The 14,072-nt window shown below is 40.9% G+C and overlaps 1 protein-coding gene across 6 annotated transcripts in view; it reads left to right on the forward strand.

Annotated features, from left to right (window-relative positions):
- depdc5 (DEP domain containing 5, GATOR1 subcomplex subunit) overlaps positions 1–11,843 on the forward strand; it is a 49,557-nt gene extending 37,714 nt beyond the window's left edge. For 2 of the 6 annotated variants that reach the window (XM_055025347.1, XM_055025350.1), the window contains exons 31-43: positions 1,910–2,049; positions 2,129–2,228; positions 2,433–2,495; positions 4,082–4,188; positions 4,348–4,428; positions 5,116–5,248; positions 5,478–5,577; positions 6,585–6,818; positions 9,823–9,992; positions 10,084–10,255; positions 10,610–10,670; positions 10,803–10,885; positions 10,958–11,843. In XM_055025347.1, coding sequence (XP_054881322.1) covers positions 1,910–2,049; positions 2,129–2,228; positions 2,433–2,495; positions 4,082–4,188; positions 4,348–4,428; positions 5,116–5,248; positions 5,478–5,577; positions 6,585–6,818; positions 9,823–9,992; positions 10,084–10,255; positions 10,610–10,670; positions 10,803–10,885; positions 10,958–11,256 — 1,743 coding nt within the window. In that variant the 3' untranslated portion in view covers positions 11,257–11,843. The remainder of the gene's footprint in view (positions 1–1,909; positions 2,050–2,128; positions 2,229–2,432; positions 2,496–4,081; positions 4,189–4,347; positions 4,429–5,115; positions 5,249–5,477; positions 5,578–6,584; positions 6,819–9,822; positions 9,993–10,083; positions 10,256–10,609; positions 10,671–10,802; positions 10,886–10,957) is intronic. The other 4 variants (XM_055025353.1, XM_055025351.1, XM_055025348.1 and 1 more) reach the window with 4 other exon arrangements.
- The last annotated feature ends 2,229 nt before the right edge of the window (positions 11,844–14,072 follow it).

A 14,072-nucleotide genomic window follows, 5' to 3' on the forward strand; every position in this document is an offset into this window, starting at 1 on the left:
GGTTACTGGAACAATTTGCCACTAGATTTACATGCATCATCTTTGGTATCTAAAGCCGAACTCCAGAAAGGCTGATAATATATCAAGAAGAGCAACACCTCCCATGAACTCATGTGATTCAACAATGGCTGGCTTGAAAACCATTGTATGAGTTTTGGAGTGGATGGAAAACTGCTTCGTGAGGAATAGAAATGAATTAAAGAGTGAAAGAGGGTGAATGGACTTCAGAGTGAACCAGGACATTAAACTACTTGCGATCAAGTATGACAGGTAGTGAACCTATTTCTTCACATGTTGGCATTGGACCAGTGGAAAATGTTCTGCAATCCCCTGGAGCACTTTATCAGTGATCAAGTGCTTGAATATATTCATGGAGTGATGTAACACCTGTTCTTTGAGCCTTCCTCAACCCTGGCAGTGACATCAACGTATGGGACTTGACAGTATTTTCTCCTTTTGTATTATTTGTTTTTCAAATTAGTCTTTACTGATTCATTTCTGACTGTGTCCAGAGTAGTTGTTTGGACTTCAATTACCATATTGGTCTGGGTTACACTTTGATCATCATAGGATTCATCATAGTTGGTATCTGAATTCATCATGCATGGCCTTAGGAGTCCAGTCGTCATCATAATCCTCATAATCTCCTCTATGTAGCTTGATTTGTCACACATTGTCATGTTGATGGCAATTCAAAGTATTTTCTTTTATCTCCTTCCTCTAATCTTGTTAAACCTAAAATACACATAACTACTCGATACTCCATAAAGATTATGGTTTTAGAATAACTACTATTGTGAAAAAACCCAAAATGTATTTTGAAAGAACATTTAATAATAATTACTCAGTAAACAAAAGTTTGTGGCTCAGTTGTGGTTGGTATGACATTGATTACTATTATTATTGAAAATATTTCATTACTGTTCAGTGATGAAGCACCTTAAGTACCTGCAGTATCACACGAGACACACATTTTAACACAATTTAAATGTAATATAACAAAAACATTTTTAAGTAATTGTGCGTTATTTCAAAACATAAAACATTACTTTAAAAAAGTGAATAGCAATGTATCTATTATTTTTACCGTAACTTGCCTAAAATTGGCAAAGGCTTTCCTGACCAATCTCATGTAAGATGACATTTTGAAAAGAGAACAAAACGCTGTTTCTCTGCCTGCAGTGCAATGATAATCCAGTTGATGGAAAAATACAAGTCTCAAATTGTACGCTATAGGTTGTTTGGATTTTTTTAAGAATTGATCGTGGTGTAAAAAATAGAGACCACAGAAACTTCTGTATTATATATGTTACAAATGGCAATATAGAGATGCATTTCTTATTTTGTATAAAAAGGCTGAAATGTTTAAATGAAAAATGTGGCAGATTTTTTGATCTGATCCATCGTCAGAATAATTGATTACTACAATAATGGTTAGTTAGTGGTGTGTTACCAAACAGCGCTATATTTATAATGTACATCTTGCGCTTCTTCTCCAGCTCTACTGACTACAAGAGGGTTCCCCCTGGAATTGATGAACTTTAAGAGCAGGACAGTCTCTGTTATCCATCTCTTTTCCTGATTCAAGGTTTCCCCCAGAAAACTTGCTAAGCCTGGTAGTTGGGTGCTAGGGCAGTCATTCATCCAGCAGCCCGTTGTCTTTTTGAGTTAAAAAATGTTTAAAGCTGATAGGAAATTTTAAAATATAATTTGATAATTATATGTTATTGAAAGATTGGTAGATTAATACCTGAACACCAACTATAAAATCTTAAAAAATTTAAGATAAGAAAAAACCCCTAATACAAACAATAAATACTTAGCCTAGTGGTGGCACAAGTAAAGCCTGGTGGCCCACCAGGGTTATAATACACTGGGGAAAACCCTGCTGATTGTGTCTCTGCTGTAGCAGAAGGGCACACCCATGAAAGGACTGCAGGTCACCAGTCCTACCCCACCCTACCCACCTGTGGAGCCTGTGGCACCTCCACAAGGAAAGAGGGGCACTTCAGCTCTGACAGCTTTACTGGAGATGGAGCAGAATCAGAAGTAAGTATTGCTGGGGTGCTGAAGTAAATCTGAAAGCATAAATCTTTCTCTCCTGCATTATTTTCCTGTTTTCCTTCAGGACCCTGGAGGAGCAACAGCAGCAGTCTAAGGCTACCCCTGCTGTGAGCGATCTGTCTAGCATTGCCATGGCTCCTACATATGTAGACAGTCCCCGTAAGGTGAGCACTTCTTCTCTGAATCCTTCAGGCTTCTCCAGAGAAATCAGAATTTATTTAATCAACATCACATCCTGGGATTAAACAGCTGTCCTTTGCTTGTATTTGGTGTGGGGCTTTTGCTCATGTCTTTCTGCACCTGTTCTGCTCTCGTTGCTGGGCTTCGGGTGTTTGATTGTGGGTTATGCTCTTCCTGTATGCTGACAGGATGCTGCCTTTGTTTTGGATTTTATACGTAGCCCTCGCTCCTCCTACATCTATCACTCTCAGGTCAGTAACTGGATCCCTGGGTGTTGCTGGAGCTGTTTGGTTGGTGTGTGTTATGTGTTGCATCTCTTCATACTAATGCTTTATTATTGCTCGACTGACTCCTGCTGATCAGTGACCTTTCAGATTTACAGTGAAAAAGGTGTTATACTGCCAAGTAGAAAAGTCTCCATTCTCTAGTCTCATTTTCTTGTTTTGTCATGCATCAAACAGCTGGTTGTTTTGGTTTTTACCAGATAAAAGGAAATTAAAATGGATATAAATAAATTAGTGGAATGTGTATTTTCAGTTTATCCATAAAAAAAAAAAGAAATGTAAACAGACAAAGATTTAAAGAGGAGCGACAAAAGAAACTTAGGTAGATTAACAGCACAGGCCAGCTGATGGTTTCATTCAGGACATTACTGTGGAATATCGTTTCTGCTGCCAGGATACTGAGCTGTCAGCATAATACAGCAACAGTCTTCAGTCAGAGACCTCTTCAGATTTGATATTTAGATATCAACTAATCTGTAGATATTTAGAACAACTGTGATTTGTGTAAACTCCACTGAGGGGGAATTATCAGGCTAAATGAAGACAAAGGTTAGAAATTAGCTGTTTTTTGTCTCATAAGAGAGAATGGTAGCATCTAGAATTTGTTTTACAGATTTTAGAAGGACATTTTTCATTGTATTATGTATTTAAAATGTCCTTTTGTACATCATGGTAATTCTCCTTCCCCTAAAATTCACCTTTATCTTATTTTTCACCGCTATTGGAGCATAGCTTTCACCACATCTCAGAACTACTACCTCTCTGTTCCCTTGAGTTTCCTTTGTAGTGAAACCTTGTCATTGTTAGATGTGTGTGTGTGTGTGTGTGTGTGTGTGTGTGTGTGTGTGTGTGTGTGTGTGTGTGTGTGTGTGCGCGTATGCGTGTGTGTGTTGGGGTGGAAGCTGTCTTGGACTGTGTATTGGAATAATGTTGCTGTTCAGTAATGGAAAGTCTTGTTTTCAAAGCTTGGAGAATGTTTATGCAGCAACCAGGTAACAGTTTTAGAGAAGAATAGTATTCTCTGACAGTTCAGCCAAGCTGTCTGTCGCAATAATCAATTAATTGCATGATAAATCAACACAAGCTCAATAATTTTCATTTGCAAAATTTGTTGTTTTTCTCTTTTCTCTCTTTTTACCAAAAACTGGATGGTAAAGTCTTCAGTCTGGTGTTTTGGTCTCAACTAGCCAATTTTATTTATTTTTGATGTTTTCTTTCAGTTTGAATATTTCAAATCTTTTCTGGTTTCAGTAAATGTTCATTAAAATTAAAAGTGTATCATTGTTTTAGAATGTGTTTTTGATTTATTATTATGATATCACTTGAAAATGGACTCCAACAACAATATTGTCATTTGTTGCAGTAATTCCTGGGACAATTAATCATCCTACAAAATTTGTTATTGTGACAAGCCTAAGTCAAGTCAAATTTCTTGCTTAGAACTTCAGCTTAACCATCAGTAAATGTATTTAGATGGGAGTGAAGGGAATCTTTTATTAGCGAATGCATTTATTCTGGGAGAACACCTAAAGCTTATTTTCCTAATTGTGCAGCTGCCTGTGGAAACCTCTGAGCCAACAGAGAAAGGAGCCCAGGTGGGTGCAGCAGCTGGAGCAGTGACCCTTGCAGGAGAAACTGCAAACAGCAACACAGACCCCAGGTCAGAAGGCCTTACAGCCTGGTCAAACTCCTCATACCTTCTAAATGTTTCAAACTGGAATTCTGTTTGTTATGTGGTATGATATCTCAGATAGTGAAGTACCCAGGAACTGGAGATCTCAGTGTGAAAAAGTGTTGCTCAGTGCTGGTCTCTCCACAGTGGCCAATCAGCAGTCGGGGCTCTCTGTCTTTCCTCCTCATCAACGCTGATGGAGATTCTCGAGGCCATCAAACATCCCACGTAAGATTGAAGTTGGGTTTGGAGTGATTTACGGTAGAGTTGCTTGAATCACTCCGTCACTGTAAATAAGACCAGAATCTATCCAATAACAGAGAAATTGAATCAAATGCATTCCAGTTCGGCACTGTGATGGCACCGGGGTTAGGACACAGCTCACGTAAGGAGGCCGTAGTCCTCAATGTGGCAGTCGCAGATTCGATTCCTGACCTGGTGACCTTTGTCGCATGTCTTCGCTCGCTCTCATTACCCTACTTTCCTGTCATAGCATTTCAAATAAAGGCTACTAAAGCAAAAAAACTTTTTAAAAAGTTCAATCCGGTGCAGTTATATTTAGTTTATTGTGCCAAGTATATTTACCATACCAATTTTATTTATAGGGCACTTTAAACACCCACAAGACTGGAATTGCTGTACACAATCAGATAATTCAAGTATAATTTAAATCAATAAACAAAGTAGCATGTAAAATAGTAAAAAATAATCAAATACAGTACAGCAAAATCAACAGTTCAGACTGTGTCAAAGCGATGTCACCAAGATTAGTTGGTTTTGACAAAGGAGGGAAACATTTGGATTGGTGTGGCCCCACCCCTGGTTACCTGTCCTGTGTGTGTGTGTGTGTGTGTGTGTGTGTGTGTGTGTGTGTGTGTGTGTGTGTGTGTGCGTTTTTTCTTCTGGGTGCTTTAGGACCGGTGTGCAGCTGCTCCCAGAGCAGAAAGGCCTCCCACTCAACTGCTTTATAAGTGCTGAAGTTGTTCATTGGCTGGTCAACAATGTGGAGGGTGTGGCCACTCAGGGCATGGCTGTGGACATCATGCAGGTAAAAGCGAAGCAGCATGTGCTCCCTTTAGTAAATGACCACAAGGGAAGGTTTGCAGGCATGGCATGCATGATGCTAACAGAAAACTTCAGGATGAATACAGATGTGGGTGGTTGCAGAAATTGATAAACTGGTACAGGTTTACTGAAAACGTCTTTAGAGTCATTTAAATTGTGAAAGTATTTTAAGCTCATGATGATGTTCAGTGCTCTCTGCTTTGTTTGTATAGAAAATGCTGGATGAAGGAGTGGTGGCCCACGCCTCTGGAGATGCCATGCGTACGTTCGTCTATGGCTTCTACTTCTACAGGATAGTAGGAGAAAAAGAAGGTATACAACTTTAACCCAGCTTAGCCACCAGGGAAGCACAGCTGCTGACTGAGTAGGATTTCTATAGAGCTAAAACTGTCTCATAATTCACAAATGCACAGGACAAGATTCACTTTTGTATTTTTGATCCAAACACAAATATATCTTGATTTACAAGCTGCTTCTGGCCTGTGAGTTTCACTGCAATTGTGTGTGAATTTTGAGGCTCCCCTGACGTCTCAATCCACAAATGAATGGTCCATCTGATTGGAAGACCAGCAACCAATTAAAGAACTTCCTTGTTTCAGCCAATCATATGAACAGACCCCCACATTAGGGTAACCTATGTTTCAGCCAATCACATTAACCCATTCCAACAGTGCTGTCGCCGTGACAGCGCATGACAATTTGACCTCCACTGACCTCAGAAAAAACATCACTTTGTGTTTCTGAAAAGTGTGACTATTCCATTGCTATGATCATTTATCATTTAAGGGCCAGGGCTCTATAACAATTCATAATATACAAAGCGTATTATTATCTTGAATAAATTCAACTATAGAGAAAGGCACTAGTCTGATGCTATTAGCATGCAGAAACACTAGCAAAGCTAGGTCGCACTGCTTACTCATTAGAGTTCTGCTGATGCACTAATGCAGGAATTAGATGTGCTGAAGTTAGCTATCTTTGGATGATAGTTGCACAATTAAATTGATTAACATTAATAATAACATGGCGATAAATAGCTAAATATGTTAGTTAGATATGTCGCTTGCTGGTCCTGTGTAGCTTCCGAAAGCCGGGCTGAGGTCTAAACTGCCTCGTCAAGGCGACAGCACTGTTGGAATGGGTTGATATGATTGGCTGAAACAAGTAAGCTATTTAATTGGTTTCTGGTCATCCGATCAGATGGACCATTCATTTGTGGATCTTGTGCATTTGTGAATTATGAGACAGTTTTAGCTCCATGCATTTTCATGCCTGGCTTCTTTGCACCATGATGTTCATGTAGAGTTTTGTCACTGCAGGCCTCAATTCCCAGCTGCAGGCTGCTGGTGGCTGGTCCACTGCAGCTGTGGAGGATTTTGCCCTTTTCCAGAGAAAGTGGTTTGAAGTGGCATTTGTGTTGGAGGAGCGGAGGCCCTGCGACCTGCCCGCCTTCCTCTTGCCCTGGCTGCCCAGCCGACCAGCCTCATACGCAAGTAGGCACAGCTCCTTCAGCCGCAGCTTTGGGGGACGCAGCCAGGCCGCTGCACTGCTAGGTATACCCAGCCCGCTCCTCCCAGCCCACACTGCCGGGAACATGACGCTTCTTCCCCATCCAGCCTCATGTGGGTCTGGACAGCCTGCTATGGGGAATGGCCTGGGCCACATGGAGCCAGATGGTGCACATGGTCCAGGCAGCCCTGATGAGAAATCTTATCTATTTTTTTGATTAATTATTATAGTTGAACTGCTCTGCATTCTCTAGTGAGCACTCTGAGATTTTTTCTTTAGATCAGAGAATTGGTGTGTGAAAGTCAGTCAGTTTCAGTTTGTGACAAGATTCACCAAGAGAAACCATGCAGGGTTCAAATGACCTCCTGCATTTCTTCTTCTATTATGATGATGGAGGTCGTCGTTTCCAGCTTCAAGATAGGAAACAGAAATGTTTCACATGATCCAATTATTTTAATGTAGTCTTACAACTATTGTTGTAGTTGTAATGATATTGTCCGCAACGTTTGTCCCTATAACTCCCCCACTCAGCTCCTTCAGACTAGCCAGCAGCAATTAGCAAACACCTGATGGAACTGTGCATCTGCTGAGCTCATTATAGAAGCTAATCCTCAGAGCAACGCTGATAAAAACTTTGTTAAAGGGTTAATAGATGTCGTGATGACTTCCTGAAGGCGGAATTTCAGAAAGAGCAGGAGTTTCTTAAAGAGGCAGAGGCACGATTTCAAGATGTTCACCTCTTGAAAGAAGTAAACTTCTTTGAGGTCATATTTGATGTAAATAGCATTTTTACTGAAGGTAACATACCGGTATTTATGTGATTGTGCTATAAAATGGAACTATGTAGCTTGAAAACACATAATGCTGCCCCTTTACTGGAAGTATTATTTGGCAGCAGCCTTTATGTGCTTTTGCACCACGATGAGTCACTATCACTTTGTCTATAGAACTTTCCATCTTGGTCAGCCATCCAGTGCCAACTGAACTGCAGCAAAAAGGCACCGAGCCAAGACTCTGGCTCTCATCACATCCAGCGCAGACATTCAACTCTGTTTGATCATATTTTTCCATTGAATCTTATTGTCCTGATGATGTTTTCAGATTGAATATGTTGCCCAAACGGACAACAGTGAGATTTACATGTACAAACCACCAAGTTTCTATGAATCCAGAAATGTTCCTCACCACCGACTCTGTGCAACATTTTGTGCACCATTATCTGTCTTGTTGTGTGACACACAGGTCCAGGGTTCAGCGCTCCTCACAGCAGGCTGCAGATCTGCACTGAGCAGCTGGTGTTTGTCTCCTGCATGCAATAGCAGTAGTGATAGAGGGCCAAATCATTGATGCCATCTAAATTCCCCTCTACCCAGTCAGCCCAGTGCATGTGAACTGGTTACTGTTAAGGTGGTCCAGTAGTGATGTGGTGTTGGTAGCTGTGGGTCAGCAGTGCTGTGGTGTACAATGTCTTCAGCCACTGCTTTCCTTTGTTTCAACTGAAAACTCTCATTAATCCTAGAGGTGTTTCTGCTTCCGCTTAATCTGCCTTAATCTGTCCACCTACAGCTTCTGCCTTAGACCTGAACATTTTCCTTGTGTTGCTCACCACCTTTTATTTGACCATTCTATTTCAGATTATTCTCATTGAATTTTAACATGAGATGTTTTAACTTGGGGATAAATTAAAACATCTGATAATAAAAAAGTCCATTGCACAGTAACTGAATAAAACCAGATTATATTAGAAAGGAAGTCGGATATTTATTTTTGAAAGAGAATGATAAAATTGCAACAATTGAAACTCTAAAAGCAAATTTTCTTGGTGGAAACACAATAATTGAAATAAAAACGGATAAAAACGTGAGTTTTTACGCTAGGATGGCCATATTGAAATAGGTGTATTTTGCAGAACTACATCTATGAGTCACATGAACAAGTGGCTGTTACTACTGGCAAAAACCACAAAGAAGACGGCAGGAAGTCGGAGGAAGAATATGGCTTGTTTTTGTTTTTTCAGACAATGTGCAGCTGAAAAAACCAGAGCTCTCACAGCATCACATTCATAAAAAGTTATGTGTAATTTGAACATTTTGAATCTGTAGCTCTTCTGTAAATTCACTGTCTACAATTTCCCAAAATGCTGCACATGTAGCGCTCCAACGCCTCCTCTGATGGATGATGCTATGACTCATCTCATGAACCAGCCTATTACGCTGTGATTTTAGTTACATTTCTTATTTAATCTAAACTCAGTAATTGTTTTCTTTTGAACAAGCATTTACACACATTTATAATAGACTAAATGACTACATTTAGAAGATTAATTGCATCCTAGGCCTAAAATCCTGTGCATAAGCCATGGCTGAACTTGCCTGTGTGTGTCAGTCAGTTTGGGAAATCCAGCAGTTTTATCCTCTTCACTTCCACTGATGTGAATACAGAAGCTGTAATCTTTATTTTTCCTTAAAGGATCGCTATCATCACCCTAGAGTAGGAAATTATCCAATATTCTACGATTCATTTTTCAGCATTATGTTTTGGATCCAGATTTTATGACTTAATTTGACAACACATTATGTTTGAAATACTGAAACTATTTTTGGAAAGTGTTGCAATTAAATATTTCATCTGTATATTTTTAAGTTGTATGATGAGATTCGGATGTTTTGAGCCTATTTGAACGTCCTCAGCTACACCTCGGTTCCCATCAAATATTACATGGGAAATGTGTTTTAAAACTAGAAAAAAGCAGCCACGTAATTATTTTTGATTGGGAACTGAAAAGAAAATCAGGCTAACGAGAAACATAAAGATCCCAATGCAGAGGCCCGTGTGGAGAGGCTGTGCAAGGCAGGAAGTCAGTAACATGTATGACATGTATGGATGGTCAGTACATGTCTGCCTCGTGCTCCGGATCGCTGCTTTGCATCCATCTCTCTGCTGTAACTGCCTCACTCCATCCAGGTCACCTTTTACACCTTAACAGTAACCAGTCCTGTTGTACTTTCTCTCCACCCTCCGGCCCCTCGTTGTCCATCTGTCCTTCAGCTGCTACCGTGCCAGAGCAGAAAACGGTCACACTGGACGTGGACATCAATAACCGCAGTGACCGAACTGAATGGTGCAGCTGCTATTACCAGGGCAACTTCTCTCTTAATGCTGCCTTTGAAATCAAGCTCCACTGGATGGCTGTCACGGCTGCAGTGCTTTTTGAGATGGTAGAGTATTGGTCAACTGAACATGACGGAACTGTAAAGAGTGGTTTTGTAAATGGACAGACTGAATTCTGAGGTTCCTCTGTTCTGATAGGTTCAAGGTTGGCACAGGAAAGCAGCTTCCTGTGGTTTCCTGCTGGTTCCTGTTCTGGAGTTCCCCTTTGCACTAACGTCCTACCTGTATGGCGACCCACTGAGGGTCCAGCTCTTCATCTCGCTCCACATTCAGTGTCTGCTGAAGAACGGCAGCGACAACCTATTTGAAGGTAAGAAATGCAGTACGGCTTCTTAAACATTATAGTCCTGACACAAAAAGGTCTGTAACCTCAACGTTTAGACCCAGAATCATCTTCCTGATGATTCTGGTCTTCATTCATCAGGAAGACCAGATGATTCATTCTGGTCATTGACTCCATCATTTTATTGTTCCCATTTTATCCAGCTGATTATTGATTGGGTTTGGAGGCTATTTTCATTCAATCTTTTATCCATGTCAGTGATCTTTGGCAGAATTGGGAGGTTTCATGGGGAATCGTCCCCATGAAGCTCATTGTGTGTCATTGCCAAATTTCTGCCATATGACTGCTTGAGTCCATCTCTGGCCTTCCTGTTTCCAACAGGGTTTGAACCAGAGACATACTGGGACAGGATGCAGCTGTTTCAGGAAGCCATCCTCTACAGGTCAGTGCTCTTCAATTTTAAATCAACATTTTACCTTTGGATGGGTGAGGACCAGCTGGTACCAGCTCCTCTTTAGCCACCCTGGTATCTTTCTTGTCTTGCTGTGATGACTTGTTCTCCTCCTCCTACCAGGTTTGGCTTTGTACACGACAAGTTTTCACCATCATCTTTTAATTTCCCTGCTGAGAACAAGCCTCAGTACGTCCATGTTACAGGTTTGTCTGATCTCAGTAGGAACTCCAAACTGTCTCATATCCTGGAAAGGTAAACACTTCCCTGTCTTGCAGGCACCGTATTTCTGCAGTTGCCATATTCCAAAAGGAAGTATTCGGGTGGGCAGACGCGGCGCCGCAGGAACTCCACCACCTCCAACAGCCAGGGGCCGTTTGGCGGCGAGGAGAGGGTGGGCTACTACTGGGCCTACAACACCATGCTGACCAAAGCCTGGAGGACGGGCGTGTTGGGCGATGAACGGCTGGCTGACCGCCTGCTAAGGGACTTGACTGACTTCTGTTGTAACAAGGACAACAGACTCCAAATCTTCTGGGACAGCTGCCAGGAGAAAATGAATGCCAGCGCCCCCTGACTGGATACTTGTGTTATTTTTATTCAACATGTTGAGTCCTGTTTAATCCTTTTTCTGCTTTTTCTGAACATTTATTGGATGGAATCATGTCTGAATGTTTTTTTGTTTGTTTTTTTCATTTGTGCAAAGCATTTAGAGAAACACAGAAAGTACCAAACATTTCTCACATCAGTACAGTTGGTACGATCGTTGTCCCCAGTATTGAAAAGGCTTCAGGTTTCCATTTAAACTGTTGTTTCATTATACTGCAGCTGCCACACAGATAAAGGCAGCATCAAGGTCAATTGGGTTATGTGTTGAATAATTAAAGAAGCAAACATTTTGACTCTATTTTTTTGCATATTCTACAAGTTGAAACTGTAAAATTTACTAGTTAGCTATAAACATGTCATCTAAAATGTATATTCTGAAAGATTTTCTGATCTAAAGAGGAGAACAACCTGCATCAGTGAATGATAAAGCGACTTAACAACCACTTTGTTACAGATAACAGTGTTGTCTTTGTTTTGCTCTATGATGGACCTTCAATCTGATCTGTGACAATTCATGTGTGTTATTAAAAGCCAAGCTACGCATTTTAGACACCACCCAGAGTTTGGTTTTTTTCACATATCGGATTGTCTTAACAAAACAGAAAGTCTGTTGACTGAGATCAGAAAGGGCATCAAAAATAATATTCTTTATTACTAAGGGTTTATGGTACTTATGCATTTATATTCAAACCATCTTCCACTTAACACTGAAATGAAATATGGATCTGAATGCAGCATAGGATCACTTCCACTTTAATAAAGTAGAAACTGCTGATGCATTAACATAATGATATTAATAGAATATTCTTTCTTTTTCAGATTCATAGGAAAAATAAACTGACCACTCCACCTCTCAATAATCTTCTGTTATAGTGATGTGGTGAAACACACTGGATGATCCGCAAACTCGCCAAATATGGAAACTTCAATTGACTCCCTGAACAAAAACAAAGATTATTTTACATCAAATTGAGGAACAATAAACCTCACGTTCTGCTGATCTTGCCATTTCCTACGAGCTGCAGTAGGTGGGAGGTTTTCCAAACATGTAACATAAAGAACATCTGCTCACATAATGGTGTGTTGATTGAACTGAAAAACACACATGTGCCTGAGAGTTTCATAATCATGGTAGAAAGGAGAACACTTCAATGAGACGCTCATTTCCACTTTCTGACTAAATAACTTGGAAGTTATTACAACATTCAGCCACAAGAACTTGAAGTAACAGTTCAAAGAGGTTGTAGTCAATTTCTTCACAGCTCTTGTGATTCAACCAAACTAAAGTTTGGACATTGACTTGACCTTTGGAACGCCTTATTTCTTCTCCAACCATTTCATTGTACAGTGAGAAAAGTAAGTATTTGAATACCCTCCCTCAGACTGTTTCTAGTTCTCCCACCTAGAAATCATGGAGGTGTCTGTGATTTACAGATTTTTTTAGATTACCGGTATTTCTCTCCGAGGTCGGGTCGCAGGGGTAGCAGCTTCAGAAGGGAGGCCCAGACTTCCCTCTCCCCAGCCACTTGTTCCAGCTCTTCCTGGCGAACCCCAAGGTGTTCCCAGTCCAGCTGACAGATAAAGTCCCTCCAGCATGTCCTTCCCCAGGGCTTCTTCCCAGTGGGATGTGCCCAGAACACCTCACCAGGGAGGCGTCCAGAAGGTATCCTGACCAGATGCCCGAGACACCTCAACTGGCTCCTCTCGACGTGAAGGAGTAGCGGCTCTACTTTGAGTCACTCTGAGTCTCCACCCTACGAAGAAAACGCGTGTATCTGCGACCTCATTCTTTTGGTCATGACCCAAAGCTCATGAGTTTAGGAACATAGATTGACAGGTAAATCAAGAGGTTCGCTTTCTGACAGCCCTGGCAGAGTCCAACTCTCACCGGAAATGTGCCTGACTTACTGCCGGTAATGCGGACCAGACTCTGACACTCCATATCAAAGGGCCCGGTACCCCAAACTCCCGGAAAACCTCCCATAAGGCTCCCCAAGGGACACGGTCGAATGCCTTCACCAAGTCCACAAAGCACATGTGGACCGTCACCAGATCTATACCCCGTAGAAAATCTTTGGAGGAACTCAAACTGTTTCTCAGCGACAGCCCAGATACCTCTGGCTGATCTAGAGAAGATACTGTATGTGTGGAGGATTGGGCCAACATCCCTGCTGCAGTGCAAACCTAGAGAAAAACCACAGGAAAAGACTGAAACTGAAGACAAAGGCTACTATCAAACATTAACATTGATTTTCACAAATATTCAAATACGCACTTGCAGCAGTAGCACACAAATAAGTTATTTAAAAATCATGCATTGTCCAGTGTTAATAGAATCATCAGGAGTCATGCAGAACTAAGGCTATATATCGTTATATGCAGATGATTTGCTTTTATATGTCACTGATCCAATAGGAACATGCCCCGCTATTGTTAAGGTGTTTCACAGATTTGGCCAATTCTCAGGGTATAAAGTTAATGTTGCCAAGAGCGAATGTTATCCTGTTAACCAATTGTCCTTGAACTTTATAAATTTGTACGGTTACTGATCTTACGTCAACAAGTTCTATTTGATCTCATGTACTGCCACTCAAACGTAGAACATAAGTTGTAGTGTCAGGGTAGTAATGTGCATTTCAGCTTCATAATCTATGGTATTAAGTGAACTGTATTTGTTATCGTGTTCATGTAACTACACTAACAAATTGCTGTAAAAAAACGTCCAAAACTGAACAGTATCATACTGTTTCTATTGAAAACGGTACTGCACCGTAAAAAACAATG

Source organism: Poeciliopsis prolifica, unplaced genomic scaffold (assembly GCF_027474105.1).
Source record: "Poeciliopsis prolifica strain line A6 unplaced genomic scaffold, Auburn_PproV2 SCAFFOLD144, whole genome shotgun sequence".
Taxonomy (NCBI): domain Eukaryota; kingdom Metazoa; phylum Chordata; class Actinopteri; order Cyprinodontiformes; family Poeciliidae; genus Poeciliopsis; species Poeciliopsis prolifica.